Source organism: Malaclemys terrapin, chromosome 1, assembly GCF_027887155.1.
Source record: "Malaclemys terrapin pileata isolate rMalTer1 chromosome 1, rMalTer1.hap1, whole genome shotgun sequence".
NCBI classification, from domain to species: domain Eukaryota; kingdom Metazoa; phylum Chordata; order Testudines; family Emydidae; genus Malaclemys; species Malaclemys terrapin.
The window spans coordinates 144,932,161-144,960,043 of NC_071505.1; the positions used below are offsets into that span (position 1 = coordinate 144,932,161).

Consider the following 27,883-nt stretch of genomic DNA (forward strand, 5'->3'; position numbering starts at 1 on the left):
TGTGTTCTAGAGCTTTCCTACCCTGTCCCAGCTTCACGCAGAACTAGATCTGGAAAAAAGCAGCCACCCTTTTTTTATCTTGCCTGCTGGGCCCTGATTGGCTTCTGCCAGTTCCTAGCCGTTCTAGCTGCTGGATGTTCAGTACTCCACGCACAGCTGATTTGGGATGGCTTTTCTAGGTCACTCCTGGAGGACTAAACCTTTTCCTCCTAAAAGACACCTTCTTTGGGTGGGGTGTACCAAGGCAGCGGGGCCTCCAGCAGAGTATAGCAAACGCCTGGTACATCCCATCCCACGGACATATCACCTCATCAGGAGGTGACAAAGGCCACCAGTGACAATGACCTTAGTGGGCAGATATGGGCACAATTGTCTCTGCAATCAAGCTCATAAGAAAAAGGTTTCTAGCCACTGGTGCCATCTAGGACTCCGGGAACTGTGGGATCCCAGATTGCAAACTTTCTTGTCCTTGGCAAATGGTAGTCTTACAACCTCATTAATGAGGAGGCACCACATCATCCCTCTGCCCTTTGCAAATGCTTCCCTTCCCTAAGAGCATCTCTTCCATCTTGTCTCAATTCAGCCTTAACCTACTCACTCTCATTCAAACTCCTATTGCCTCCAGGCACTGGGAAAATAAGATCCTTCAATTATTTGATTCCACCATATATTTTCTAAGGAACACTGGAGTTACTTACACTGCACCATCCTTTTAATCTTATTACCACCACAGGACGATCTTAACTGAATTAACTAGTATATTACCATTTTTTTCTGTCTTTGCTTAACTGCCACATATCTGGAAAATGAAATGTTCGGCTTTTTCTGTAAATGACAACTGACTAGTAATTTGCTTTCATCCATTTCCATTATTAACATTCTTATCATACTACAGTTCCAGTGCTTCCACCTGTGTTGTTAGGTTTCCTGATGGAGGTGTCTGGAGAACCAGTCTTGACCACACATTCAGAAAGTTGAAGAGGGAATGATTGATTGCAAAGCTGAGTTTCCACTGCAGCTCTTTTTAAAAGGGCAGTCTTTTATTATTCATATGTCATCTTGATTGCATGGAAGCTCTGAGTCTCATATACTTTGACTGGATGCCAGGTCTGAAGTCTTTTCAAAGTAATGTCATTTCTCATTCCTGATTGCAACCCTGGCACCAGAGACAGTGTCTTCTGTAAATGAGAAATCATCGGGATTGTTTACTGACATAGATAATTAGCTTCTGGAGGAGACTAATTAGACCAGGCTTGATGTATTCCTCATTAACTGATTTTAAATGAAAATACCATAAAATAAATACACTAAATTATCATGTAAAGTTGAATGTACCTCGTATGCACAATCACTTCTCTTTGGGGTGACTCTTTCACTAATGAACCCATTTGAGTTGACAGAGGGAATGCCAAGAAGAGAGATCACTGTCACATTCCAGGGGGCAATCCAGACCAGTGAGAGGTTGTGTTACCACCTGCCCTGCAACCTTTTGTGCTTTGCTATTGTAGCTCCTAAGCTGGGCCACTCACAGCCAGCCAGACAGCATGCATGTCTGTGTATAGCTACAGGCCTCGTCCAGCAACTCTGACCCCAGCAGTCTGTCAGCAACACGCTGACTTCCAGCAGCCTTTGTTACTACTTACCAGGTGACCCCAGCATGCTCCTGCATTTTTCCCAAAATGTGTATTTTTCCTGTCCAGCCCTCTCCTGGCAGTTCAGATATTAAAAGGCAATTGCCCCTGTAAGAGTCAATATGCAACAGCCTGATGCTTTAAGTTGAGTTACCAAATAGCTCCATTTAAACACAACACTGGATTAGTTTTGATTAAAAAATAAAAAAAGTTTATTTAATTACAAAGAGAAAATTTAAGTGAGTATAAGTCATTAAAGTCAAAATGGTTACAAAGATTAAACACTTTCTAGTGCCTAAAACTTAACAAGCTAGACTTGATTCAAGGTAAAATCGTTACCACATGGTCCCAGCAACATTGCTGTCTGAATTTTCGGGTCAGATCTCTCACAAAGTCAAAGGGCTGATTCCTTTGTCTTCTTAGGTGAAAAAGAGAGAGTTAGGGAGAGAAAGAGAGATGGAATGGGATGGTTTTGCCCCCTCACTTTTATAGTCCAGTCACTGAAATGCTTTTTTCCTGAAGGTTACCTGTAGATAAAGTTGCTTCCCACTGTGAGGACAGAGACATGGAGTCTCCTGGTTTAAGAAGTTCCATGTTGTTGTTTGTTAAAATGCAGATCAATCTGTTCCTGTCCCCCTTCATTGACGAAGAATGGCGACTTGACAGGTGATTGACAATCAACTTTCCAGACACCTGGCTAGAGGTGTCACCTTGTTGCTTGTCCTTGAGAAACAGGTTGTCTGGTACCAGACTTGTCTGGTAAACATGTTTCAGTCATAATTTCATCTTATTCTCATAACTTTACATATAATGTTGCTATACACATTTCCCCATGATATTATTGACCAGAGAGTTATTAGTTTTCAAATAAAAAGCAACAGAGGGTCCCGTGGCACCTTTAAGACTAACAGAAGTATTGGGAGCATAATTAGTTTTCAAATGATACTTCACAAGGCATGCTCTCCTGTTCTGATCTTGCTTCCCATTACCATCTTCTACCCCTTTCCTTCTACCCCCTTTCTTTCTACCCCTTTCTATCCCGCTTTCCTTCAACCCCCCTCTACCCCCTTCTCACTTCTGAAATTAGAAAAGCAACCACCACCTCTGTAATGGAATGATAAACTGTATTATACTGTTCAGCCACTAGGTGGCACTGTGTGTAACATACCTTGCCTGAGAATAGATCCCCTATACCAGAGCAGTGCATTAAAGGATCTAAGGGTATGTCTACACTACGAAATTAGTTTGAATTTATAGAAGCCGGTTTTATTGAAATCGGTTGTATACAGCCGATTGTGTGTGTCCACACATAAAATGCTCTAGGTGCTCTAGTCGGCGGACCGCGTCCACAGTACAAGGCTAGCGTCGACTTCTGGAGCATTGCACTATGGGTAGCTATCCGACAGCTATCCCACAGTTCCCGCAGTCTCCGCCGCCCCTTGGAATTCTGGGTTGAGATCCCAATGCCCGGATGATGCAAAACAGTGTTGCGGGCGGTTCTGGGTACATGTCGTCAGGCCCCTCCCTCCCCCGTCACAGCAACGGCAGACAATAGATTCGCGCCTTTTTACCTGGGTTACCTGTGCAGACAACATGGAGCCCGCTCAGCTCAGCTGAGCTCACTGTCACCATATGTCCTCTGGGTGCCGGCAGACGTGGGACTGCATTGCTACACAGCAGCAGCTGCTAACTGCCTTTTGGCAGTAGACGGTGCAGTAGACTGGTAGCCTTCATCGGCGATCTGGGTGCTGGCAGCCGTGGGGCTTGCCTTTTGGCAGTAGATGGTGTATTACGACTGTTAACCGTCCTATTACAAGTCGTGTCATCGCACATTAGCAGAGTCTTCCCCGAGCAGCCGATCGTGCAATAGGCCTGAAGACCATCGTCATACGCCACCCCGTATTTGCTGCCAAGCACCCAGAAAGATGCCGAGGGCTATCAGTCACGCTGCACCGTCGTCTTAAGATGTAAAAAATAGATTTGCTCTGTATTCATTTGCTTCCCCCTCCCTCCGTCAAATCAACGGCCTGCTAAACCCAGGGTTTTCAGTTTAATCTTTGGGGGGACCATTCTGTGTGACAGTTGTTTGTGTTTCTCCCTGATGCACAGCCACCGTTCTTGATTTTAATTCCCTGTACCTGTACGCCATGTCGTCACTCGGCCCGCCGTCCCTCCTTCCCCTAGTCCGTCAGATACTACTTTCACGCCTTTTCTTTGAATTCTGGGTTGAGATCCCAATGCCCGGATGATGCAAAACAGTGTCGCGGGCGGTTCTGGGTACATGTCGTCAGGCCCCTCCCCCCTCGTCACAGCAACCCCAGACAATAGACTCGCGCCTTTTTACCTGGGTTACCTGTGCAGACAACATACCACGGCAAGCATGGAGCCCGCTCCCCTCAGCTGAGCTCACCGTCACCATATGTCCTCTGGGTGCCGGCAGACGTGGGACTGCATTGCTACACAGCAGCAGCTGCTAACTGCCTTTTGGCGGTAGACGGTGTAGCATGAGTGATAGCCATGGGGCTGGCAGCCGTAGGGCTGCATTGCACCAGCCCCTTGCCCTTTGGTAGGCGATGGTATATTATGATTGGTACCCATCATTGTCGTACTGGAGTGGCTGTCAATCATGGCCACCTGGGCAGACATGTTTCGATGATGATGGCTACCAATCGTAATATACTATTTTCTGCCAATTGCCCAGTATTGTCTGCTAAGCACCCAGAAGAGGCCGAGGGCGATGCTGGGTGCTGGCGAACGTGGGGCTGGCAGACGTGGGGCTGCATTGCTACACAGCAGCAGCCCCTTGCCTTTTGGCAGACGATGGTATATTATGACTGATATCCGTCATCGTCATACTGGAGAGGCTATCACTCATGCTGCACCGTCGGCTGCCAGCTTAAGATGTAAAAAATAGATTTGTTCTGTATTCATTTGCTTCCCCTTCCTCCGTGAAATCAATGGCCTGCTAAGCCCAGGGTTTTCAGTTTAATCTTTGGGGGGACCATTCTGTGTGACAGTTGTTTGTGTTTCTCCCTGTTCCTGTACCTGTACGCCATGTCGTCACTCGGCCCTCCCTCCCTCCCACCCTCCCTCCTTCTCCTGGTCCATCAGATACTACTTTCGCGCCTTTTTTCTGACCAGGCGCCATAGCTAGCACTGGGATCATGGAGCCCGCTCAGATCACCGCGGCAATTATGAGCACTATGAACACCACGCGCATTGTCCTGGAGTATATGCAGAGCCAGGACATGCCAAGGCGAAACCCGGACCAGCCGAGGAGGTGATTGCAGCGCGGCGACGAGAGTGATGAGGAAATTGACATGGACATAGACCTCTCACAAGGCACAGGCCCCAGCAATGTGGAAATCATGGTGTTACTGGGGCAGGTTCATGCCATGGAACGCCGATTCTGGGCCCGGGAAACAAGCACAGACTGGTGGGACCGCATCGTGCTGCAGGTATGGGACGATTCCCAGTGGCTGCGAAACTTTCGCATGCGTAAGGGCACTTTCATGGAACTTTGTGACTTGCTTTCCCCTGCCCTGAAACGCCAGGATACCAAGATGAGAGCAGCCCTCACAGTTGAGAAGCGAGTGGCGATAGCCCTGTGGAAGCTTGCAACGCCAGACAGCTACCGGTCAGTCGGGAATCAATTTGGAGTGGGCAAATCTACGGTGGGGGCTGCTGTGATCCAATTTGCCAGGGCAATGAAAGACCTGGTGATAGCAAGGGTAGTGACTCTGGGCAACGTGCAGTCAATAGTGGATGGTTTTGCTGAAATGGGATTCCCAAACTGTGGCGGGGCCATAGACGGAACCCATATCCCTATCTTGTCACCGGAGCACCAAGCCACCGACTACGTAAACCGCAAGGGGTACTTTTCAATGCTGCTGCAAGCCCTGGTGGATCACAAGGGACGTTTCACCAACATCAACGTGGGATGGCCGGGAAAGGTACATGATGCTCGCGTCTTCAGGAACTCTGCTCTGTTTCGAAAGCTGGAGGAAGGGACTTTCTTCCTGGACCAGAAAGTGACCGTTGGGGATGTTGAAATGCCTATCGTGATCCTTGGGGACCCAGCCTACCCCTTAATGCCATGGCTCATGAAGCCGTACACAGGCAGCCTGGACAGGAGTCAGGACCTGTTCAACTACAGGCTGAGCAAGTGCCGAATGGTGGTGGAATGTGCATTTGGACGTTTAAAAGCGCGCTGGCGCAGCTTACTGACTCGCTCAGACCTCAGCGAAAAGAATATCCCCATTGTTATTGCTGCTTGCTGTGCGCTCCACAATATCTGTGAGAGTAAGGGGGAGACCTTTATGGCGGGGTGGGAGGTTGAGGCAACTCGCCTGGCCGCTGATTACGCGCAGCCAGACACCAGGGCGGTTAGAGGAGCACAGCAGGGCGCGGTGTGCATCAGAGAAGCTTTGAAAACGAGTTTTGTGACTGGCTAGGCTACTGTGTGAAACTTCTGTTTGTTTCTCCTTGATGAACCCTCCAAACCACCCCCCCCCGACCCGGTTCACTCTACTTCCCTGTAAACCAACCACCCCACCCCACCCTCCCCTCCCCAATTCGAGCACCGCTTGCAGAGGCAATAAAGTCATTGTTTTTTCACATTCATGCATTCTTTATTAGTTCCTCACAGAAGTAGGGGGATAATTGCCAAGGTAGCCTGGGATGGGTGGGGGAGGAGGGATGGAAAAGGACACACTGCATTTTAAAACTTTAACTCTTATTGAAGGCCAGCCTTCTGATGCTTGGGCGATCATCTGGGGTGGAGTGACTGGGTGGACGGAGGCCCCCCCACCGTGTTCTTGGGCGTCTTGGTGAGGAGGCTTTGGAACTTGGGGAGGAGGGCTGTTGGTTACACAGGGGCTGTAGCGGCGGTCTCTGCTCCTGCTGCCTTTCCTGCAACTCAACCATACGCTCGAGCATATCAGTTTGATGCTCCAGCAGATGGAGCATTGCCTCTTGCCGTCTGTCTGCAAGCTGATGCCACCTATCGTCTTCAGCCCGCCACTTGCTCTGTTCATCCCGCGATTCAGCCCGCCACCTCTCCTCTCGTTCATATTGGGCTTTTCTCATCTCCGACATTGACTGCCTCCACGCATTCTGCTGTGCTCTATCAGCGTGGGAGGACATCTGCAGCTCCGTGAACATATCGTCCCTCGTCCTACGTTTTCTCTTTCTAATGTTCACGAGCCTCTGCGAAGGAGAAACATTTGCAGCTGGTGGAGGAGAAGGGAGAGGTGGTTAAAAAAGACACATTTTAGAGAACAATGGGTACACTCTTTCATTACAATGTCGCATATTTCGGCTTGCAGGCAGCCATGGTAGGCCACAGTGGTTTGGCTTTTTTAACCTTCTTAACATGCGGGAAAGGTTGCAAACAGCAGCGCATTTCCCATATCAAGGATGAATTGGGTTGTCCATTTAAAATGGGTTTTCAATGTAAAAGGAGGGGCTGCGGTTTCCCGGTTAACATGCGGCACAAACACAAGTAAACCACCCCCCCCCCACACACACACACGATTCTCTGGGATGATCACTTCACCCCTCCCCTCCACCGCGTGGTTAACAGCGGGGAACATTTCTGTTCAGAAGAGCAGGAATGGGCGCCTCTGAATGTCCCCTTAATAAAATCACCCCATTTCAACCAGGAGAGCTTTCTGGAGATGTCCCTGGAGGATTTCCGCTCCATCCCCATACACGTTAACAGACTTTTCCAGTAGATGTACTGGCCGCGATTGCCAGGGCAAATTAATCATTAAACACGCTTGCTTTTTTTTTTGTAATGTTTACAAATATTTACAAAGTTACACTCACCAGAGGTCTCCTGTGTGCCCTGAGGGTCTTGGGTGAGTTCGGGGGTTACTGGTTCCAGGTCCAGGGTCACAAACATATCCTGGCTGTTGGGGAAACCAGTTTCTCCGCTTCCTTGCTGCTGTGAGCTACCTACAGTACCTCCATCCTCATCTTCCTCGTTCCCCGAACCGTCTTCCCTGTGTGTTTCTCCAGTGAGAGAGTCATAGCACACGGTTGGGGTAGTGGTGGCTGCACCCCCTAGGATCGCATGCAGCTCCGCGTAGTAGCGGCAAGTTTGCGGCTCTGCCCCGGACCTTCCGTTTGCTTCTCTGGCTTTGTGGTAAGCTTGCCGTAGCTCCTTAATTTTCACGCGGCACTGCTGTGTGTCCCTGTTATGGCCTCGGTCCTTCATGGCCTTGGAGATCTTTTCTAATACTTTTCCATTTCTTTTACTGCTACGGAGTTCAGCTATCACTGCTTCATCTCCCCATATGGCGAGCAGATCTCGTACCTCCCGTTCGGTCCATGCTGGAGCTCTTTTGCGATCCTGGGACTCCATCACGGTTACCTGTGCTGATGAGCTCTGCGTGGTCACCTGTGCTCTCCACGCTGAGCAAACAGGAAATGAAATTCAAACATTCGCGGGTCTTTTCCTGTCTACCTGGTCAGTGCATCTGAGTTGAGAGTGCTGTCCAGAGCGGTCACAATGAAGCACTGTGGGATAGCTCCCGGAGGCCAATAACGTCGAATTCCGTCCACACTACCCCAATTCCGACCCGCAAAGGCCGGTTTTATCGCTAATCCCCTCGTCGGAGGTGGTGTAAAGAAACCGGTTTAAAGGACTCTTTAAGTCGAAAGAAAGGGCTTCGTTGTGTGGACGTGTCCAGGCTTAATTCGGTTTAATGCCGCTAAAGTCGACCTAAACCCGTAGTGTAGACCAGGCCTTATAGTAGTAAATACAATTCTGGCTTCAATTAGTGTACAGCATCAAGATCCATCTTATAAACCATTACAACCCCAAGAAATCAAAAGTTTTCAGACTTTCTTTTTGGTTCTATGGAATGATGTATAGGACTACTCCGATAAGGGCTGGTCACAAATTTTCTAACAAAATACTTACCTATCAGAAAATCAGTTTTCATCAAAATTGGGAAAAGATAGATTTTGGCAGGATTTTCTGCCGAGGAAAATATGAACAACATGTTTTGGGTTGGGCTGACAATCTGCATCCATCTGAGTTGTGAATCAACCACAGGGAGAGACAGCAGTGCACCATCGAACATGTAGTCTGGCTGGGGAGCAGGACCTACATGAAAGAATGGAGCATGAATGACTCAAAACTACAATTTTCCAGAGGCACCATGGCAGCTATGTTTATATTCAGGAATGCTGAAACTCCTGTGGATCATAAAATGATTATTGGAATCTCCCCTACCATATTTGCCACACTGTCCATTCTCCTCACCCATAAATCCCTCTCCCCACATCCATGAGATATGCCTCCTCATAATAATGCTTCTTAGAAGGGCAACAAGAATAGAGCTGGTAGCTTTGCTGCTCCTGCTATCTTTTTCCTCCTGCTCCAGCCAGGGAAGGTGTAGCAGCGAGAAAGGGAGGCGCCTCATAGCCCTGCAGCTCTCAGCTCTTCCCCTTTAAAAGCGGGTGATATCTTGAGCAGAGTAGAACAGCTGAGAACTGCAGGGATCTCAACAGCTCAGCTCCAAGCTTCACTAAGTTCGCTTCTCCCTGTAATACATGGTCAAGGACAGCTACAGGCAGAGTGGAGGTCAGAGCTGCCTTCCAGAAAACCCTGCAGATGACAGCTCTGCCCCTCTGAGTGCTCCCCAGATACAGTAGGGAGCAAACAGAGAGGCACTCATGGATCTAAGTTGGCTCATTGTCTGTAGCAGAACCTGTCACAGGGATTCTGGGTGCCTGATCCCTGAGAGGACCAGCCCTCATGACAGTGGGACAGCTTTGACAAAGAAGCAGTACCTTTGTCAACAATCCCTCATTTGTCTAAGGGATCGCTGAAGAACTCAATTTTTGAGAAACCAGGTATTTGTCAAAGATCAGAGAGCTGTGTTTTTCACTCCAACAAAGACAAGACCTAAACAGTGCTGCCAACTCATGTAATTTCATCACAAGGCTCATGGTATCTGGTATTTTTCTTAAAGCCCCAGCTCCTAGATTCACGTGGTTATGTGATTATACATTTTAAAAAAGTAGTTTCTAGCTCTCATGGTTATGGAGGAAAGCTTGAAAATGTGACCAAAGTGCACCCTAAGGGCCCAGAACTAAAAGGCAAATAAAATGAATGAAAAACTTTTTTTTTTAAAGAATCTCATTTTTTGAGGCCTGACTTATGATTTTTGGATGCTTGGGTTTAGCAATTCAGTAAAACCTCAGTTTTATTAACATTGATCCTGTGAATGACAAGTTATATAAACCATTTTTCTGCCAGCAAAATTATCTTTCTGCTGCTTAATGTGAGTTAAATCCTCAGCCATGTTCAAGAGGCTATACAGGTTTGAAAAGACTCAGAGATCTGGCAGCAAAGAGATGCAGTTCTCTCAAACAAAGCAAAATCAGGCTCAGTGTATACATTTGTTACCATTCATTATGTATAGCAGTGATTTTCAAACTTTTTTTCTGGCAACACAGTTGAAGAAAATTGTTGATGCCCATGACCCAATGGAGCTGGGGATGAGGGGTTTGGGGTGTGGGAGGGGTTCAAGACTGGGGAAGAGGGTTGGGGTGCAGGGGAGGGCTGTGGGGTGGGGCCGGGAATGAGGGGCTCTGGGCTGGGGCAGGGGGTAGAGGTGCAGGAGGGGGTGAGGGCTCTTGCATGGAGCTGGGGATGAGGGGTTTGGGGTGCAGGAAGGGACTCCGAGTTTGGGGGGGGCTCAGGGCTGGGGCAGGGGTTTGGGACATGGGATTGGGGTGCAGGCTTACCTTGGGTGGCTCCCACTCAGCAGTGCAATGGGGATGATAAGGCAGGCTTCCTGCCTGTCCTGGCACCGCGGACCACTCTGCGCCCCAGAAGCGGCCAGCAGTAGGTCTGACTCCTAGATAGAGGTGCGCAAGCGGCTCTGTGAGGCTCTCACCCACAGGAACCGGCCAATAGGAGTGCGGAGACGGACCTGCAGCTGGCCGCTTCCGGGGCGCAGCGCGGTGTCAGAACAGGTAGGGACTAGCCTGCCTTATCCTGGCAGCATTGCTGATGGGACTTTTAACGGCCCGGTTGGCAGTGCTGACCAGAGCCACCACGACCCAGTGCCTTACATTTGGTAGGGCCCTATACATCAGTGGTTTTCAAACTGCGGGTTGGGCCCTACCAAATTCATGGCCATGAAAAATGCATCACGGACCATGAGTCTGGCCTTTTCTGTACTTTTACCCTCTACTACATAGATTTCATGGGGGAGACCAGCGTTTCTCAAACTGGGGGACCTGACCCAAAAAGGAGTTGTAGGGGATTGCAAGGTTATTTTAGGGAAGTCACGGTATTGCCACCCTTACTTCTGCGCTGTCTTCAGAGCTAGGTGGCCAGAGAGCAGCAGCTGATGACTGAGGGCCCAGCTCTACAGGCAGCAGCCTAGAAGTAAGGGTGGCAATACCATATCATGCCATCCTTACATCTGTGCTGCTGTTGGCGGTGGCTCTGCCATAAGAGCTGGGCTCCCTGCCAGCTGCCGCTGCTCTCCAGCTGCCCAGCTTTGACGGCAGCGCTGCCACCAGCAGCAGCACAAAAGTAAGGATAGCAGTACCATAACCTCCCCCAACACACACACACACACACACAACTCCTTTCTGGGTCAGGAGCCCTACAATTACAACACCATGAATTTCAGATTTAAATAGCTGAAATCATGACATTTACAATTTTTAAAATGCTGTGACCATGAAATTGACCAAAACAGACTGTGAATTTGGTAGGGCCCTAATTATGTACACTGTCATTGAACAATGAATACATTTATGCACTGTAATTTTAAGATGTTCAATTTTAAGAATTTTTTATTGTATGAAATCCCCAATCCCCCATTAGTCCATAAAATAGGGATTCTTCAGTACTGCCTAGAGAATACTGGGATGGGGAGGAAGGAGTAAAGTTATGTGCCCCCCAGTACCCTGGAGAGTCCTTTTACCTGCCCCCCACCACACACGCTTTCAGGGACCCACTAAAAGGGGCCATGGAAGCAGGGAAAGGAGCAGAACTGCTAGGTGTCCTGACCCTAGTGTCTAACTCTAACCTGGAGGAAGCAGGGGTAGGGGAGACTAGCTAGGGGAAAGGGGTAGAAGATGGTAATGGGAAGCAAGATCAGAACAGGAGAGCGTGCCTCCGACTTTCCTGTCCCTTCCACTCCCCCCCTCCCAAAGAGTTTCTGGACTCACTGAGCCTGACTGCCTCTGGTTCCCAGTCACCCACTGGTCACAGCCACTGAAGAGACAAGAGCACAACTTGACTTGTCTCATGAATGGAAGATCACAGCCAAGCTTGGCTGTAATACACTGGAAGAATATGAGCTTTTGCTCTATATGACATGACAATGTCTTGGTAGTTAAGTTTAGGGTCTAGAAGATGTTTTATGTTTTTATTTTATACGTAACCATATGTTTCCAGTACTTTGCTTGCTTGTTCTTGGATCGCTGTTCTTCGTTATATAAACTTTTACTTGTTTTCACTATAAAGAAATCTAAGTGCTGTGAGGAGTGGTGATCCTGAGGTATCTTTGCACTTGTGTAATTCACACTGTTACAGGTCCATACACACTGCCACCATAATAACCATCGCTTTATCTAAGAGTTGTCCATTTGAATGAATGACTCTCCATTGTTAGCCCTGTCACAGAGTCACAGAGTTTTAGACCAGAATGGATCACGAGGTCATCTAATCTGCCCTCCTGTATATCACAGGAGACAAACACTACCTGCACATTAAGCCCAACAAAGGAAATGAGACGAAAGTAAAGGAGACCCTCAGGAGACTGGACTATTATGTGCCACAGGCAGGGAATAGGAAGGACTGAGGTGCACCAATGCTTGAGGCCCCCACAATGGTAGAGTATTAAGTGAGGTATACCCAGATAATCCTGGCAAGTGACTTGCACCCACACACTACAGAGAAGGTGAAAAGCCCCCAACATTACCACCAATATGACTTAGGAGGAAATTTCTTCCCAGCCCCACATATGGTGATCAGTTAGATCTTGAGCATGGGACCAAGAACCAGCCAACCAAGCACCTGAGAAAGTGAATGCTTGGTGCCACCTCAGAGCCCTGGCCAATGCTGCCCATTATCCCATTTCCAATTGTGGCCATCCCTAATGCTTCAAAGGAAGGGGATAAAAAACCTCCCCGAATACGTTGCAGAGGGTGGGAAGGATTCCTTCCTGACCTCTGTGGTGGCCAGCTGAAACCCTGAAGCATGAGCTTTAGTAACATAAGACATAAACCAGAAGTAAGCCACAGGCCTGTTGAGCCTTCCCCCCACCATCACAAGCAACCCCATCATACAATGGCACTTATAAATGTGTCCCCTTCTCTCTTAAAACTAAGTTGTTTGCACCCACAACTCTTATCAGGAGTCTGTTCCAGAGCCACATCCCTCTAATGGTTGAAATCTAATTTCCAGCCTGAATTTGTTCATGGCCAGTTTACATCCATTTGTTCTTGTTACAACATCATCCTTTAGCTTAGATAGTCCTTCACCCTTCCTGGTATTTACCCCCCAATGTGTTTATACAGCACAATCATATCCCCCTCAGCCTTCTTTTTGCTAGACTGAACAAGCCAAGCTCTTCCAGTCTCCTCTCAAGCCTTCCATTCCCCTGATCATCCTAGTAGCTTTTCTTTGCACACGTTCCAGTTTACTTTTTCTTGAACATGAGTGATCAAAATTGTGCACAGTATTCCAGATGTAAATGCCTTGTAAATGGCATTAATACGTCTCTACCTCTAATGGAATAAATGCCTTGCCTAACATTTTAGGATTGCATTTGCCTTTTTCACTGTCACAGGACATTGGTGGCGTTTAGTCATCCTTTGATCAACCCACACACCCAGGTCTCTCTCCTCCTGTGTCGCCTGCAATTGATGAGTCTCCCAGCTTGTAGCAGAAATTCTTATTATTAGACCATAATACATGATTTTGTATTTTTGCTATTGAATTTCATCCCATTTCTGTCACTCTAGTCTTCAAAGTCATCCAGATCTTCCTGTGTAATGTTCTGATCTTCCTCTGTATTGGTGATGCCTCCCAACTTGATATCATAGGACATTTCGTTAGCACACTGCTACTTTTTGGGCCCAGGTCATTAATAAAAATATTGACTAAGATGGGTCCCAAGACCCCTCCTTGAGGAACTTCACTAGTAACCTCCCTCCAGTCTGATAGTTCATCTTTCAGCACAACCTGTTGTCTTCACCCCTTTAGCCAATTCCTTATCCACCTTACAATGCCTGTACTGATCCACATCTTCTCTAATTTAACTAATAATTTCCTATGTGGTGTCGTATCAAACACTTTCATCATCATCATCATCATCACTCTCATAACCGCATTGGTCATTGGGGCACCATCATTGATGAGCAGTCAACCAATTGTTTCCACCCCTGATGATTGTGTGTCAGTGCTCGAGTCTCCGCGAAGTCCATTCCTGTCCACTCTTTTATGTTGTCAATCCATCTCTTCTTCTGTCTACCTCTTCTTCTCTTCCCCTGTTCTGTCCCTTGGAGGATGAACTTGGATAGACCAGATGATCTTGTTACATGCCGTACCACTTCTGCTTGTGCTTCTTCACAGTCGTCAGGAGGTCTTCGTTTGACCGAGCGCATTGGCTGATGATGTTGCAGACCTCTTCATTAGTGATGTGGTCAAAGTAGGAGATTTTACGGAAGTATCTTATCTTTACTACCTGTATTTTCCATTCAAGTTCTGCCATAAGGGTCCATGTCTCGCACGCATACAGAAAAATGGAGATGACCGATGCGTGCAGCAGTTTCAGTTTGAATTCCAGGGAGATGTTCTTATCCTTCCAAATTGGCTTTAGCTTTGCCACTGCTGCTGTTGTTTGCACAGTTCTTGCCCGAATTTCTGCCTTGGATCCTTCATCAGTGATGATTGCCTCCAAATACTTGAACTGTTTCACTGTCTTCAGCTCGTGTCCACTGACAGTGATATGTGAGCTGATCCCATCATATTTGTTTGTCATCAGCTTGGTTTTCTCTGCACTGATTTCCATGCCATATTTTGCAGAGGTTTCATCCAATCGTTTCACAAGGTTGGCAAGTTCATCTTCGCTGCCTGCCAGGCCACCAATGTCATCAGCGAACCGAAGATTTGAGTTTGTTCTCCCTCCAATGCTGACTGTGCATATGTGATCTTCTAGGGCATCAGTCATTATGCGCTCCAAGTAGATGTTGAATAATGTGGGCGAAAGAAGGCAGCCTTGCCGGATTCCAACAGTGGTGCGAAACCACTCTCCTGTTGTGCCAGTGACGAAAACTGCACTGCTGGCCTTGGCATACAGATGTTTAATGGTAAGAATAAGCTTATGACCAACATTATACTTCTTCATGGTTTCCCAGAGAGCTTTGTGCCATAATCTGTCAAACGCCTTCTTGAAGCCAACAAAGATGTGGGAGATGTCCTACTGGTGTTGTAAATACTGCTTGTGGCTTCAATCTGTTCAATATGACTTTCAACATCACTTTTCTGGGATGGCTAATTAAGCTTATGGTCTGATAATTTTGACACAATTGCAGGTTGCCTTTCTTTGGCAGAGTGATTATTAGTGACTGAGTCCACATGGAAGGCCACTCGCCGGTCTGCCAGGTCTTGTTGAGTACATCTATTACTTTTTCTCCTCCCAATTTCATCAGTTTGGCTGGGGTGTTGTCAATACCTGTAGCCTTTCCATTCTTGAGTGATTTCACAGCTGTCTCCACTTTTTCACATAGTATTGGAAAGTTATCCTCCTCTGTTGAATCTGGGCTATCTAAGACACTAGGATCTTCATTTGTCTGGTGGTTGTATAGATCAGAGCAGTAGTTTGTCCACCTATTGATGATGTCCCTTTCTTCTATAAGACTATTCCCCTCTTTGTCTTGAATTGCGTTAGCTTTGGTCCATCTTTCCTTCGTCAGATCTTTTACAACCTGGAAGGCTCATTTGCTATTTTTATTATCGATACACTCTTAAATTTTAGAGCATTGTTTTTCAATCCATATCTCCTTGGCCACCTTCATTCCTTTCTTGATCTTTCTGCCAATCGCTCTGTATTTATCAGCTCTCTGTGCTATTCTTGTATCTCTTAAGTTATTTTCTAATGTCACACAGTTGTAGTATTTCATTTGTGACCCACTGTTTTGTCTTCTTACGATGTTTCCCAAGGATGTCCATTGCTGCCTCATTCATTACAGCGTTGAAATTGTTGGTCATTGTTTCTATGTCTTCCTCTAGAGCAAGCAGCGGGGCAAATTTTCCACCGACCATTGCTTGGAATTACTCTGCAATGTTTCGGTCTCTGAGTCTTTCTAAGTCAAACTTGGTTCTGGTGAGCTTTGGCCTGACGATTTTCCTTAGCCACAGTCAAAAATTTAGCATCACAAGGTCATGACACTTCCAATATCAGCACTGGGGAAGCTCCTTGTTTTAGCTCTGTTAATCCCAGAATGAAATCGATTTTGCACCATGATGTAGTCGATCTGGCTGTGATGTAGACCATTAGGTGTGTGCCATGTTTATCGTCTGGATGCTTTATGTGCTCCTAATGTGTTTAAAAGAGCCAAATTGTTATAGCTGGCAAACTCCAAAAGGCTCAATCCTCTCTCATTGGTTACCGCATTACAGAAAGGGCCACAATAATCTCGCCAATCTGCCTGTGTGTCAGTACCCACTTTAGCATTCCAACCTCCTTGTACAATCAAGATATCTTTCTTGATATCTTCCTTATTGATGATGTCTTGGATCTGATTGTAAAAATCTTCAATTTGCTCATCGTCATAGTCTGTTGTAGGGGCGTAGACTTGTACCACTGTGATATTAAACGGTACTGCCTTTAGACGGATGGAAATAAGCCTGCTGGACTTTGGGCGGCATCCTAATACTGAATTCTTGATATCTTTACACACAAAAAATCCTATGCCATTTACATGTTTGTCCTCTCCACTGTAATAGAGTACATGGCCTTCTTCCGTTAGTACCTCTCCAAAGTTCTTCTATGTGACCTCAGAGATTCCTAGGAGGTGCCAGGTGTATTGTTCCATTTCGTACATGAGTTCTTTCAACTTCCCTATTTGTCTCAATGTCCTTACATTCCATGTGGCTATGGTGATGTTATATCTTCCACAGACCCTCTTTGTTGGGGTTACACCAGTAGTATACTTGTCGTGTCTGCCCTGGTGGGATATGGATGGCGCGGTCATTATTAACCTGGGCTGCGATCAATCCGGTATGGACATTGTTGACTTGCTCATCATATGGTGTGTCTTGGGCAAATTTCTAACCTGGTGGAGCCCATTCCTCTCCAGGCAGCCCCCTTTTAGTCGCTTCTTACAACATGCAGGAGGAACAGTGGGCCTGTTCTGTCCCCGGACCCACAGGTGACATCAAACACTTTATGGAAGTCCAAATATATTGGATGTACTGACTTCCCTTATCTAAAAAATCAGTTATTTTCTCAAAGAAGGAAATCTGGTTAGTCTGGCATGATCTGACTTTGCTAAATCCATGTTGCGTTCCATCCCCTTTACCATTTACCTTTGTGAATTTAATTGTTCTTTTCTTCACAATTTGCTCTAAAACCTTGCATGCTACTGAGAACATAAGAACATAAGAATGACCCTACTGGGTCAGACCAAAGGTCCATCTAGCCCAGTATCCTGTCTTCCAACAGTGGCCAGTGCCAGGTGCCCCAGAGGGAATGAACAGAACAGATAATCATCAAGTGATCATTTGTCGCTCATTCCCAGCTTCTGGCAAACAGAGGCTAGGGTCACCATTCCTGCTCATCCTGGCTAATAGCCATTGATGGACCTATCCTCCATGAATTTATCTAGTTCTTTTTTGAACCCTGTTATGGTCTGACTAACAGATCTGTAACGGCCTGGATCACTTTTTTTCCTTTTCTTAAATATAAGTACAACATTAGCCATTCTCTAGTCATATGGTACTACCCCGCAAATAGTTTTATTAAAAATCCTTGTTCCTGGACTAGCAATCTCATGTGCCAATTTCTTTCAGTATTCTGTGATGAAAATTACCCAGTCCCCCCAGTTTGAGCATGTAGAGGGGCGGACTCACCACTGTGGCGCCTCTTGCTGGTCTCTTCTGGGAATTAGCTCTTCCAGCGTCCTGGAGAGCCCCCTGCAGGCCAGTGATCTGCCTGTCCTCTGGCCCCCGTATCCCTCCTGGACCCTGGTGCCCTTGTATCTGGGGTGCTGCCCCCTGGCAGTAACCCCTCAGTACTAGGGTCTCCCCTCCCTGGGGAACCCCCACCCACTATCCCTACCTCACCTCAGAATAAGGCCACTGCCAGTCACCAACTAGCCCCCGCTCCCTGGGGCAGACTGCAGTATAGGCCACTCATCACAGGTAAGGTTGGGTTTGGACCTGCTGCCTTGGCCTACCCCTGGGCTGCCCTCTGCAACCCCCAGTACCCTTTGGCCTCCTACTAGGCCGCAGCCTGGGGCTATCCAGGCTGGAGCTCCTCAGCTCCTCAGCCTGTCCCCAGCCCTGCTCCACTCAGGTACCCTATGTCTAGCTTGCTGCAGCCAGGCCCTTCTCACTCTGAAGGCAGAGAGAGACTGTTGAGCTCCTGGCTCCCAACCTTTTTATACAGGCCAGCTGAGGCCTGATTGGGGCATGACCCAGCTGCGGCTGCTTCCCAATCAGCCTTGTAGTTTTTCCTTTGCCCCAGCCCTCCTCTCTGGCTGTTTTAAGCCCTTCAGGGCAGGAGCAGGGGACCACCCTGCTACAGAGCACATTAAGCTCTTTACGTTTTTCTTCAACATCATGTGGTAATTTCCAGCTATAGACACTCATTTCCATCAGCCATACTGTCTTCATGCACATGCTCTATATTATCATTCTTACTGAAAACTGAGGCAAAGTATTCATTTAGTTTTGGGGCCATACCTAGATTATCTTTAATCTCCTTCCTATCCACACTGTGTAGCGGCCCAACCTCATCCTTCCTTATTCCCTTTTTATTTATGTAACTAAGGCTACGTCTACACTACACATCTTACAGCAGCACCGCTGTACTGCTGCAGCTGCACCCCTATAAGGTCGCCCGTGTAGCTGCTCTATGCCGACATAATTAAACCACCCCCAATGAGTGGCAGTAGCTATGTCGGGCGAGAGCATCTCCCACCAACATAGCACCATCCACACTGGCGCTTCTGTCAGTGTAACTTATGTCAGTCAGAGGGGTGTTTTTTGCACTCCCCTGACCAACAAAAGCTTTACCGACAAAAGTGCTAGTGTTGACATAGCCTAATAAAACCTCTTATTATTTATTTTAATTTCCTTGGCAAGAGCTTATGTCACCTCCTGTGGGTTTTAGCTTAATATGAAGGTAAAAGACAGCAGAGAAGGAAAACAAACCCCGCATTGAAAGTAAAACTCGTAGTCTGACACAGGTACACATGGAGAGTCCCCAATATAAAACAGCATGCATTATGTAAGTAGATTCACCAAATTCTCACAGATATTCTCTGATGTCCTTACCGTGCTGTCTGTGGGTACATGTGAACATGCCTTTGAATGTGATGAATGTGACTTCTAAGGATAAGCAGCCCTTGAAATGAAAATCATCACAGTAAGGATCACTGTGTACGTACTTAAGGAGACCCAGCGTTCATTGGTGTTGGATTCTAATAGATATTCAAGAAAGCACAGCTAACAATGTAGTGAACAGTGCATGCCTTGTTCAGTTCCCCAACTCCAGTTGAACTATACCTGGGGTAACAGAACAAGGCTTGCACTGTATACTGCAAAGGAAGGTAGTCACCAATTTAACTGTGAAAGAACATGAATATGAGTATTTACCTTGGCACATTTTGCAGGTTCTGTAAGTTATTATTTCATAATGAATAATAAAAATGTCCTTGAAAGAACAGATTCCCTATGGGTTTGAACAATTTATATAGCTACATGTTACAATTATATCCCTGCTATTGAATCTGAGAGTATACGTTCTTATTTATTTAAAACAACAACAACAACAAACGATGAAAAGATTAAGTTCTGTGTAATGGAGCCAAAACATTCCTTACATTAAATCTGTGACATGGAAGGGTCAGCTTTACTCTGTAAATGACACAGAATGAGGAATACTGAACATGCACAGTAGGAAAATTGTGATGCCTGCGGTGGGACAGATTCCAAGAAAATGAAATAAAAGGTTTGAGGGGAAATAGCTGCTGAACTGGATTAAAATAATGACGGTTTGAAACTGGTAGGGGCTTAAACAAAATGTAGAATTTTGTCCTGGATAAATCCAAGGTGGTACTGTATTAAAACCCCCTACATTTTATTCTCTTTTTCTCTGTTATAGATCACACATCCGTGGGCGGGCTGGGAGACAGTTTTTATGAATACTTATTGAAAGCCTGGTTGATGTCAGACAAAATGGACACGGAGGCAAGGAAAATGTACGACGATGCTATTGAGGTGATTATAATCCACTGAGTTTTTCTATGTAATGGATAAAAATAGTGCCATTAAAAAAAACACTTTTGATAACTGGGAAGCACAGGACTTTACCTGTTTTATTAAGTCTACTTGGAAAGCAATTTGGTTGTTTTTAAGGCTCCAAGAATACAACAGAAACCTTTCCTTTTGTGTAGTTTAAGAAAAAATATTTCAGTGTAATCTATTTAGTGCAGATTATCGTACTAAAAAATATCAACTCCTTCAAAACGATTAGCTACAGAAAATCAAGGTGAAATTTAATTGGGACTGATCCTACAACCCTATATGTGCAAAATTCCCCATGACATCATGGATAGTCTTCTTGCCTGTTAAGTGTATGTAATGACACTAGGAATTGGGGTCCTGAATTTTTTATTTCTTAAATTCTTTTTGAAAGTATTTAGATGTTATACAAAATATTTAGTTAGTAACTGTGTAGACGTTACAAACCAGTGTCCTCCCACGGTGACTCTCTTTGCAGTGTTTTTCATGCCACCTTGTAATGTGATTTTGTTGGATCTTAACGTTGAGTGGTGTCAGCATAGTACTGAACTAAGCCCTGGTCTACACTAACCCCCCAATTCGAACTAAGGTACGCAATTTCAGCTACGTGAATAACGTAGCTGAAGTCGACGTACCTTAGTTCGAACTTACCGCGGTCCAGACGCGGCAGGCAGGCTCCCCCGTCGACTCCGCGTACTCCTCGAGCCGAGCAGGATTACCGGAGTCGACGGGGAGCACTTCTGGGTTCGATTTATCGCGTCCAGACAAGACGCGATAAATCGAACCCAGAAGTTCGATTTCCAGCTGCCGAACCAGCGCGTAAGTATAGACAAGCCCTTAGGCTTGCTCTCTTCCTCCCTCTCTTCCTGCTTCTAGTAATTATGGGTCACGCATGGTCCACTCCTAGGATGACCTGTGGCTTAATTTTTTCCTTCCAGATCAGACTGGGGGAGAATGGGAATCCTTGTCAAGAGTCAGGAGGCTAATTACAAGGTTTTTTTCTTTAAAACGTTTTAAATGTTTAGGTTATTCACCTTGATGAGTATGATCACCAATTAAATATAGTACTAGAATATAGATTTTCATACATTGTTGGATAATCTTTGAAACATCTCTGTAGGCAGACACAGTATTATTCCAGGCATATTACTAATGCAGTAGTTCCCAAGCTTTTTTCCTTGCGGCGTGGGGCCAGCAGCCGGGGCCCCAGGTGCACAGCTGGCAGCCAGGGTCCCGGTTGCAGGGCCAGCAGCTGGAGTCGGGGCCAGGAGTGGAACTGGGTGGCCCGGTGGGAGCTGGCTCGGTGGGAGCTGGCCCGGGCTCCAGGTGGACCCCCCCTCCGTGCCTCCTTAGGGGGTTGCCCCATAGTTTGGGGACTTCTGTACTAATGCTATGATACACTGTTCATGTGATTACACTCTTGTGGTTTCAAACACAATCATCTTTGTTAAATGTTGACCCTAATTTGGCCCACACAATCCCCCATCCTATAAATGTGACCTATATTCTTGATTCCTAGATGGTCTGAAGTAATTAGGATGAAATTCAATAAAGACAAATGCAAAATACTCCATTTAGGGAGGAACAATCAGTTGCACACATACAAAATGGGAAATGACTGCCTAGGAAGGAGTACTACAGAAAGGGATCTGGGGGTCATAGTAGACCATAAGCTAAATATGAGTCAACAGTGTAACACTGTTGCATAAAAACCAAACATAATTCTGGGATGTATTAGCAGGAGTGTTGTAAGCAAGACACGAGAAGTAATTCTTCCACTCTACTCCACGCTGATTAGGCCTCAGCTAGAGTATTGTGTCCAGTTCTGGGCGCCACATTTCAGGAATGATGTGGACAAACTGGAGAAAGTCCAGAGAAGAGCAACAAAAAAGATTAAAGGTCTAGAAAACATAACCTATGAGGGAAGACTGAAAAAAATGGGCTTGTTTAGTTTGGAAAAGAGAAGACTAAGAGGGGACATGATAACAGTCATAAGTACATAAAAGGTTGTTACAAGGAGGAGGGAGAAAAATTGTTCTTCTTAACCTCTGAGGATAGTACAAGAAGCAATGGGCTTAAATTGCAGCAAGGGAGGTTTAGGTTGGACATTAGGAAAAACTTCCTAACTGTCAAGGTGGTTAAGCACTGGAATAAATTGCCTAGGGAGGTTGTGGAATCTCCATCTTTGGAGATTTTAAAGAACAGGTTAGACAAACACCTGTCAGGAATGGTCTAGATCAGAGGTTCTCAAACTGTGGTCTGTGGACCACCAGTGGTCCAAGAGCTCCATTCAGGTGGTTCGCGGATAGTTCCCTCTACGGTGCGCGCCTGAGTGGCCACACATGAGAGAATGAAGGGCCACCTACCTAATTAGTGGAGCCATGCAGGCTTGGCTCCACTAATTAGGTGCCTGGACCCTGGAGAAGATGCACACGTAAGGTGAGGTGCTGGACTTGGGGGGAATAGGGGGTAGGTGGGAGGGGGCAGTGGGGTGAGAAGAGGGGGTGGGGGAATTCGGGACGTGCAGGGCTGCGGCAGCCAGAGAAAGAGGTGACTTTCCCCAGCTCCAGGGCTGTGGCTGCCGGGGAGAGACCTTCCCCCTCTTTTCCAGTCCCAGCTCGGGTGCTGATGCGGTGTGGGAGAGAGGGCACATCCGTCGCATTAGAAAGGTAAGACTACTGATATGAAAATACAAGTTGTGTGCTTTTATTTGTAGCACAAAAAAACGTTTATTATTAAGGGGTTTTTTTAGATAGTACTTTTATCCAAAGCGCTTTATAATAGTTAGCTAATGGTACAAACATTTGGAAAGATCATTAAGTGATCCGCTGAGACCCTCAGCAATTTTCAAGTGATCCACGAAAAAAAAAGTTTGAGAACCATTGGTCTAGATAATACTTAGTCCTGTCATGAGTGCAGGGGACTGGACTAGATGACCTCCCGAGGTCCCTTCCAGTCCTATGATTCTATGTATGGCCTTGCATTTAGCTATATTAAAACACATGATGTTCAAATATGCCCAGCTTATTATTTGTTTTACACTGCTCTGTAGAACTGACCTGTCTTTATGATTGTTAACAACTCTGCCAATTTTTGTGTCACCTGAAAACTTTCAGCAGTGATTTTATATTTTCTTGCAGATCATTGATACTGAATAGCATTGGATCAAGATCTGATCCCTGTGGGATTTGTTGTGTTAATTTTGATGGAATTAATGAATTCAGAGAGTCACAGGGATCTACTTCATCCTTTCACTGTACAACTCTAAACATTTAAACATGGTTCCAGTTTTTGAGTACAGAGACCTCAGCCTGCTTACAATGGCAAACACACCACTAAAAATCTTATTAATCTTTTATTAAAATTACAAAAAAAAAAAGGAAAAGCAGTTAAAGCATTTGAAATGTAAAGTAATAAGTAAGGCTTTTATTTTAAGAATGGTCCTTGTTCCCTTTACCTTTAGATGTAGAGAGTTTTTATACGGAAAAAAAACCCAGTCTGACAGTCTTTTAGAGGACATTAAAGACAGTAAAAATGTCCTTTTGGGGGAAAGACACAACAAGACGAACACACAAAAGGAGAGAAAAGGACTGCAAAGACACAAAATGCAGCTTCTGTCTCTGGCGCTGACTTTTGCACTTGCAACCTTTCAGCTGAAGAAACACAGGCACAGCACACTGTCTTATCAGCCACTCCAAGGCCTAGAAAACTCATATCAGAATCGGGCTGTTTAAGATATTGCTTTCATTGCCTCTCTGATTACTGGCTCACAGCAATGTTGCAAAAGATGCAGTCTTGGCCAGATCAGCTAAGTTTTTATTAAACAGAAAGCAAAAAGAGAGGAAAGAGAAGAAATAAGGTGTGGGAAGGAAAAGGACACATGCGATAGGAATCACAGCAGGAACCCAAATCTCACATTTCAGGTGATTTAGCTGGGGCCAGTGAAGAGGGTGATATCATGTGGGTTTCTCTCTGGCCCATTGTGGGCAGGACATCTCTCAGGATCAGAAGGATGAAAGTCCAATAGTGTCACAGTGGCTCCTGGAGTTCCAAGAGATAGTGGTGGGAGCCATGGTGGTGAAGATTGCTCCTTTCGGTCCACCCAGACTCCAAAAATTTTGATCCATGAAGTCTTATTTTTAAGGACTGCAAAAGGGAATGATGGGGGAAATAGTTCATCCCCTCATTATTTGGTCCAGCAATTAGACCTAATTTCTGACACTTCAGTTTTGCTTCATTAGCTTCCAATTCCATTCTCCTCTTGTTTACCAGTCCTGATCTTAACACCATCCTTGGGTAGTATCAGTAGACTCTTGTTTTGACTAATTCAGTTTTTCTGTCTCCTTTTTGTACCTTTTCCCATACAGTTTTATATAACACTCTGGCTTTTAATTTTGTTACTTTGGACAACTTAGAGTACTGGCCTCTCCCTAAGAGGCCCCACTGTAATGCCCTCATTGGATAATGATCCCCCATTTGTAATTGTGTTTTGTGATGGGTCCGTTAGCCAGTTTTTAATCCATTTACCATGTGCTACATTGATTTTATATAATGCTACATTTTTACTCAGAATATCGTACGTCAGATGCCTTACTGAAGTCTATTATGTCAACACAGTTACTTTTGTCAAACTTGTGATTTAATTTTAAAAAGATTTGAAATTTTTTGAGAGGACCTATTTTTTATAAAGCTATGTTGATTTGCATTAGTTTGCTGCTGTCTCTAGCTCTTTACTAATTGCATCCTATCTGAGCCTTTCCATGATTTTGCTTGGAACTGATGTCAGGATAATCTGATCTGTAGTTACCCAGTTCATTCCATTACTCTTTTTAATTTTTGGCACAATGTTAGCTTTTTCTGGTCCTTTAGAACTTCCCCAGTATTCCAAGATTTGTAAAAAAGCAACATCAGTAGTTCAGAGAGCACCTCAGCTCCTCAGCCTCTTTTGATATTTTTGGGTGCAAGTTACTGGTCCGACATGTTTAAAAATGTTTATCAGTTGCTGTTTAGCATCCTCCCTGGTTACTATTGGAATCAAAAGTATTTCATTATCACCGTGGTCTGTGAATATGTAAACCCCATTTATTTTTCTTATTTCATGGTGGTCAGCCAAAAACACTTAAAACTATATCTGTCATTGTACTCCCTATGGTCCCAGTCTTGCCAGTGATTCCATATGGGCAGACCCCTGTGCTTGCATGGAGACATAGGGAAGTTAAGGTGGGTCCAAACGTGCATCGGGGTCCACCCATGTGGAAGAGCTTTCAGGATCAGGGCCTATTTTTGTAGTCAGCAATTCTGCTAGACATAGCAGGAATATGTGTGCAAACAAGTGTTCAGTAAGTATAGCTGATTGTTTTCTCTAACTACATTTTGGATGTTTTATTAAATCCATAGAATAGTTAATCAGGGTTGATCTCTAGTGCATGGATGACAGCATTTTTTTGTAAGTGTTCTGTGTCTCTGGGCATATCTACATTGCAATATAAGCCTGGGCTCAGGCTCAAGCCCAAACCCCCCTTCTGTCTACACACAAATCTCTTGGGCTCCAGCTCAGACCCAGGGTCCTAGGACTCCATGATGGTAGAGGGTCAAAGCCCAAGTTAAGGTTGGACCCAAGGTTCAAGCCCTATCATTTTACATTGTAGATGCAGCCTTCCCCCACCCAACATACTTGGGTCCTTGGAGTCCTCCAACAGTATCCCACAATGCAACGGGATGGTTTCCTTTGTCCTTTCTCTTCCAAAAATCACCAGTTAACTCCAGGGAAATTGAAGCAGCCCCCTTGTTCCAGTGCAGCTGCTTAGCGTTTAACCCATCTATTTTATTCTGACCATTGAGCTGCAAACCCACATTAGGAGAACCTTCAGCATTTGCAATGAATGCCAACTAGAAGAAATCCATTACGAAGTGTGTTAGTTCGTGGTCATGGAAGCACAGCCAGATTTTGGCTATACAGTGGATTTTAGTAAGAGTACCAGGATTGACTATTCATACCAACAAATAGCAAAGATGCTGTCAGCATTGGAAATTTAACGGACCATGACCAACACAGAGAACAGATTCAGTGGCACAAGACTGAGTACCTGAAAAACAATTGCATCTCTGGCAACTCACCGATATCGTGCCAGTTTTATGATGAGTTTGACTGGGAGCTGGACACTGCGCCAAGCACAGAGCCACCAGCGGTGCACAATGACCTGATCAGCTGGGATGGTGTCCTGCTGGCCTGAGAAGCCAGCATGGGAATCGATGGGTACAAGCAGGCAACAAATGTGGCAAATAAAAAGACTTTGCTAACGAAATGGGTCCTAGAGGAGGCTTTGCTGCAGGAGAAGCTGCAGCACATCCTGGGGCCGTACTCGGAGGAGCTTTTTGATTCTCCCCACCAAAGGAACAGCTCACCCAGGGACTGGTATCAGAAATGGAAGAGGGCAAATCTACCTAGAGCCTGGTAAGTTTCTGGCTCCATTTTTGTGTTTATTAATATAGGAACAGGAGGGATTTCTGCTCTAAGAACCAGTGCAAAAGATATAAGCCCTGGGTAGCAGCATATATCTGCTAATGGCGGATTGCATGCCAGCACCTTGGCGTCCCCTCACTCTCCACCCACCACGGGGAATTAAAAATGGAGACCAGGAAACACAATCAGTAAAACGAGCATGTAAGAGAGAATATTTAAGGCACACAGTTTTGCTAATACATTCCAGTTTGTTAGAATGAGAATCTTATATTACATTCCCTGTATGTACGCTGCTTGATACCAACTCAACAGTGTAACAAGCTGCCTAAAAAGCCTGAACTGTACGGGGTGGGGAGGGAAAGGGAAGAGGTTCAAATGTCGTCCATTTTCACATGTCCATTTCTATTAATGCAGTCCAGGCTTTCCATGGGTGACGAAATCATTAGTCCCAAATACGACTGGGGTTTGAATTCAGTCCAGAAATTTGCCGGGGGAAAGGGGGATGGCAATGGATTTCTGTGTGTTTGCAGGCAGTCCTAACAGTCTGTATCGGAAGCCATGGGGAGGCACTAAACCATTTAGAAGATAATGCCATATCCTGTTGATTCCCTCATGAATTCTGACCCAATCCCAGGTGCTGATAGCTGCAGACTTTTCCTGTAGCAGGAACTCCAGATATGTAGTCACATTTCGGGGAAGGGTGTATTTTCCAGGGCCACCTCAGTAGCTCACCAGCCCACTCCACTCGTAGATATGCTGTTCAGTCATCATACATTCAGGGGTGCTGGAACAATTTTTATAGTGGGGGTCCTGATAATGGAAACCATGTCTTTGGGGTTTGGTATTACTACTTCAAGCCAGAGGGTGCAGCAGCACCCCAGTACCCCTGGTTCCAGCACCACTGCATACATTTGAATACTTCAATGACAACACATCTGGTTTCCCACCAGCAGCTTGGAATAACACCTCTCTTTGCCAGTCGGGCACCACAAGAACTGTTATGACCTCCAGAATGTGCAAAGCCTGAAGTGATAAAAGCTTATGTAGCACGGCCACCAACCTCCCCCCAAACTCCATTTCACTAAAAAACTTTTTTTTAAAAGTTCTAATTTTTAATATACCATTCTCTCAGCACTTCTTTCACTGTGATTAACCCGGCTCTGTCCAGTGAACTCTGAAGCACCCTCTGCCAATATACTGAAGTTCAGTTTCAAAATTTAACATTTTCTGTCCTTGAAAGTCCAAAACAATTGTTTCTGTGCTTCTGCACTGAGA

General features: G+C 45.7%; 1 protein-coding gene across 1 annotated transcript in view; it reads left to right on the forward strand.

Annotated features, from left to right (window-relative positions):
• MAN1A2 (mannosidase alpha class 1A member 2) overlaps positions 1-27,883 on the forward strand; it is a 320,220-nt gene that overhangs the window by 258,045 nt on the left and 34,292 nt on the right. Inside the window, exon 9 of the mRNA XM_054042404.1 lies at positions 20,006-20,121. Within this exon, the coding sequence (XP_053898379.1) occupies positions 20,006-20,121 (116 nt within the window). The remainder of the gene's footprint in view (positions 1-20,005; positions 20,122-27,883) is intronic.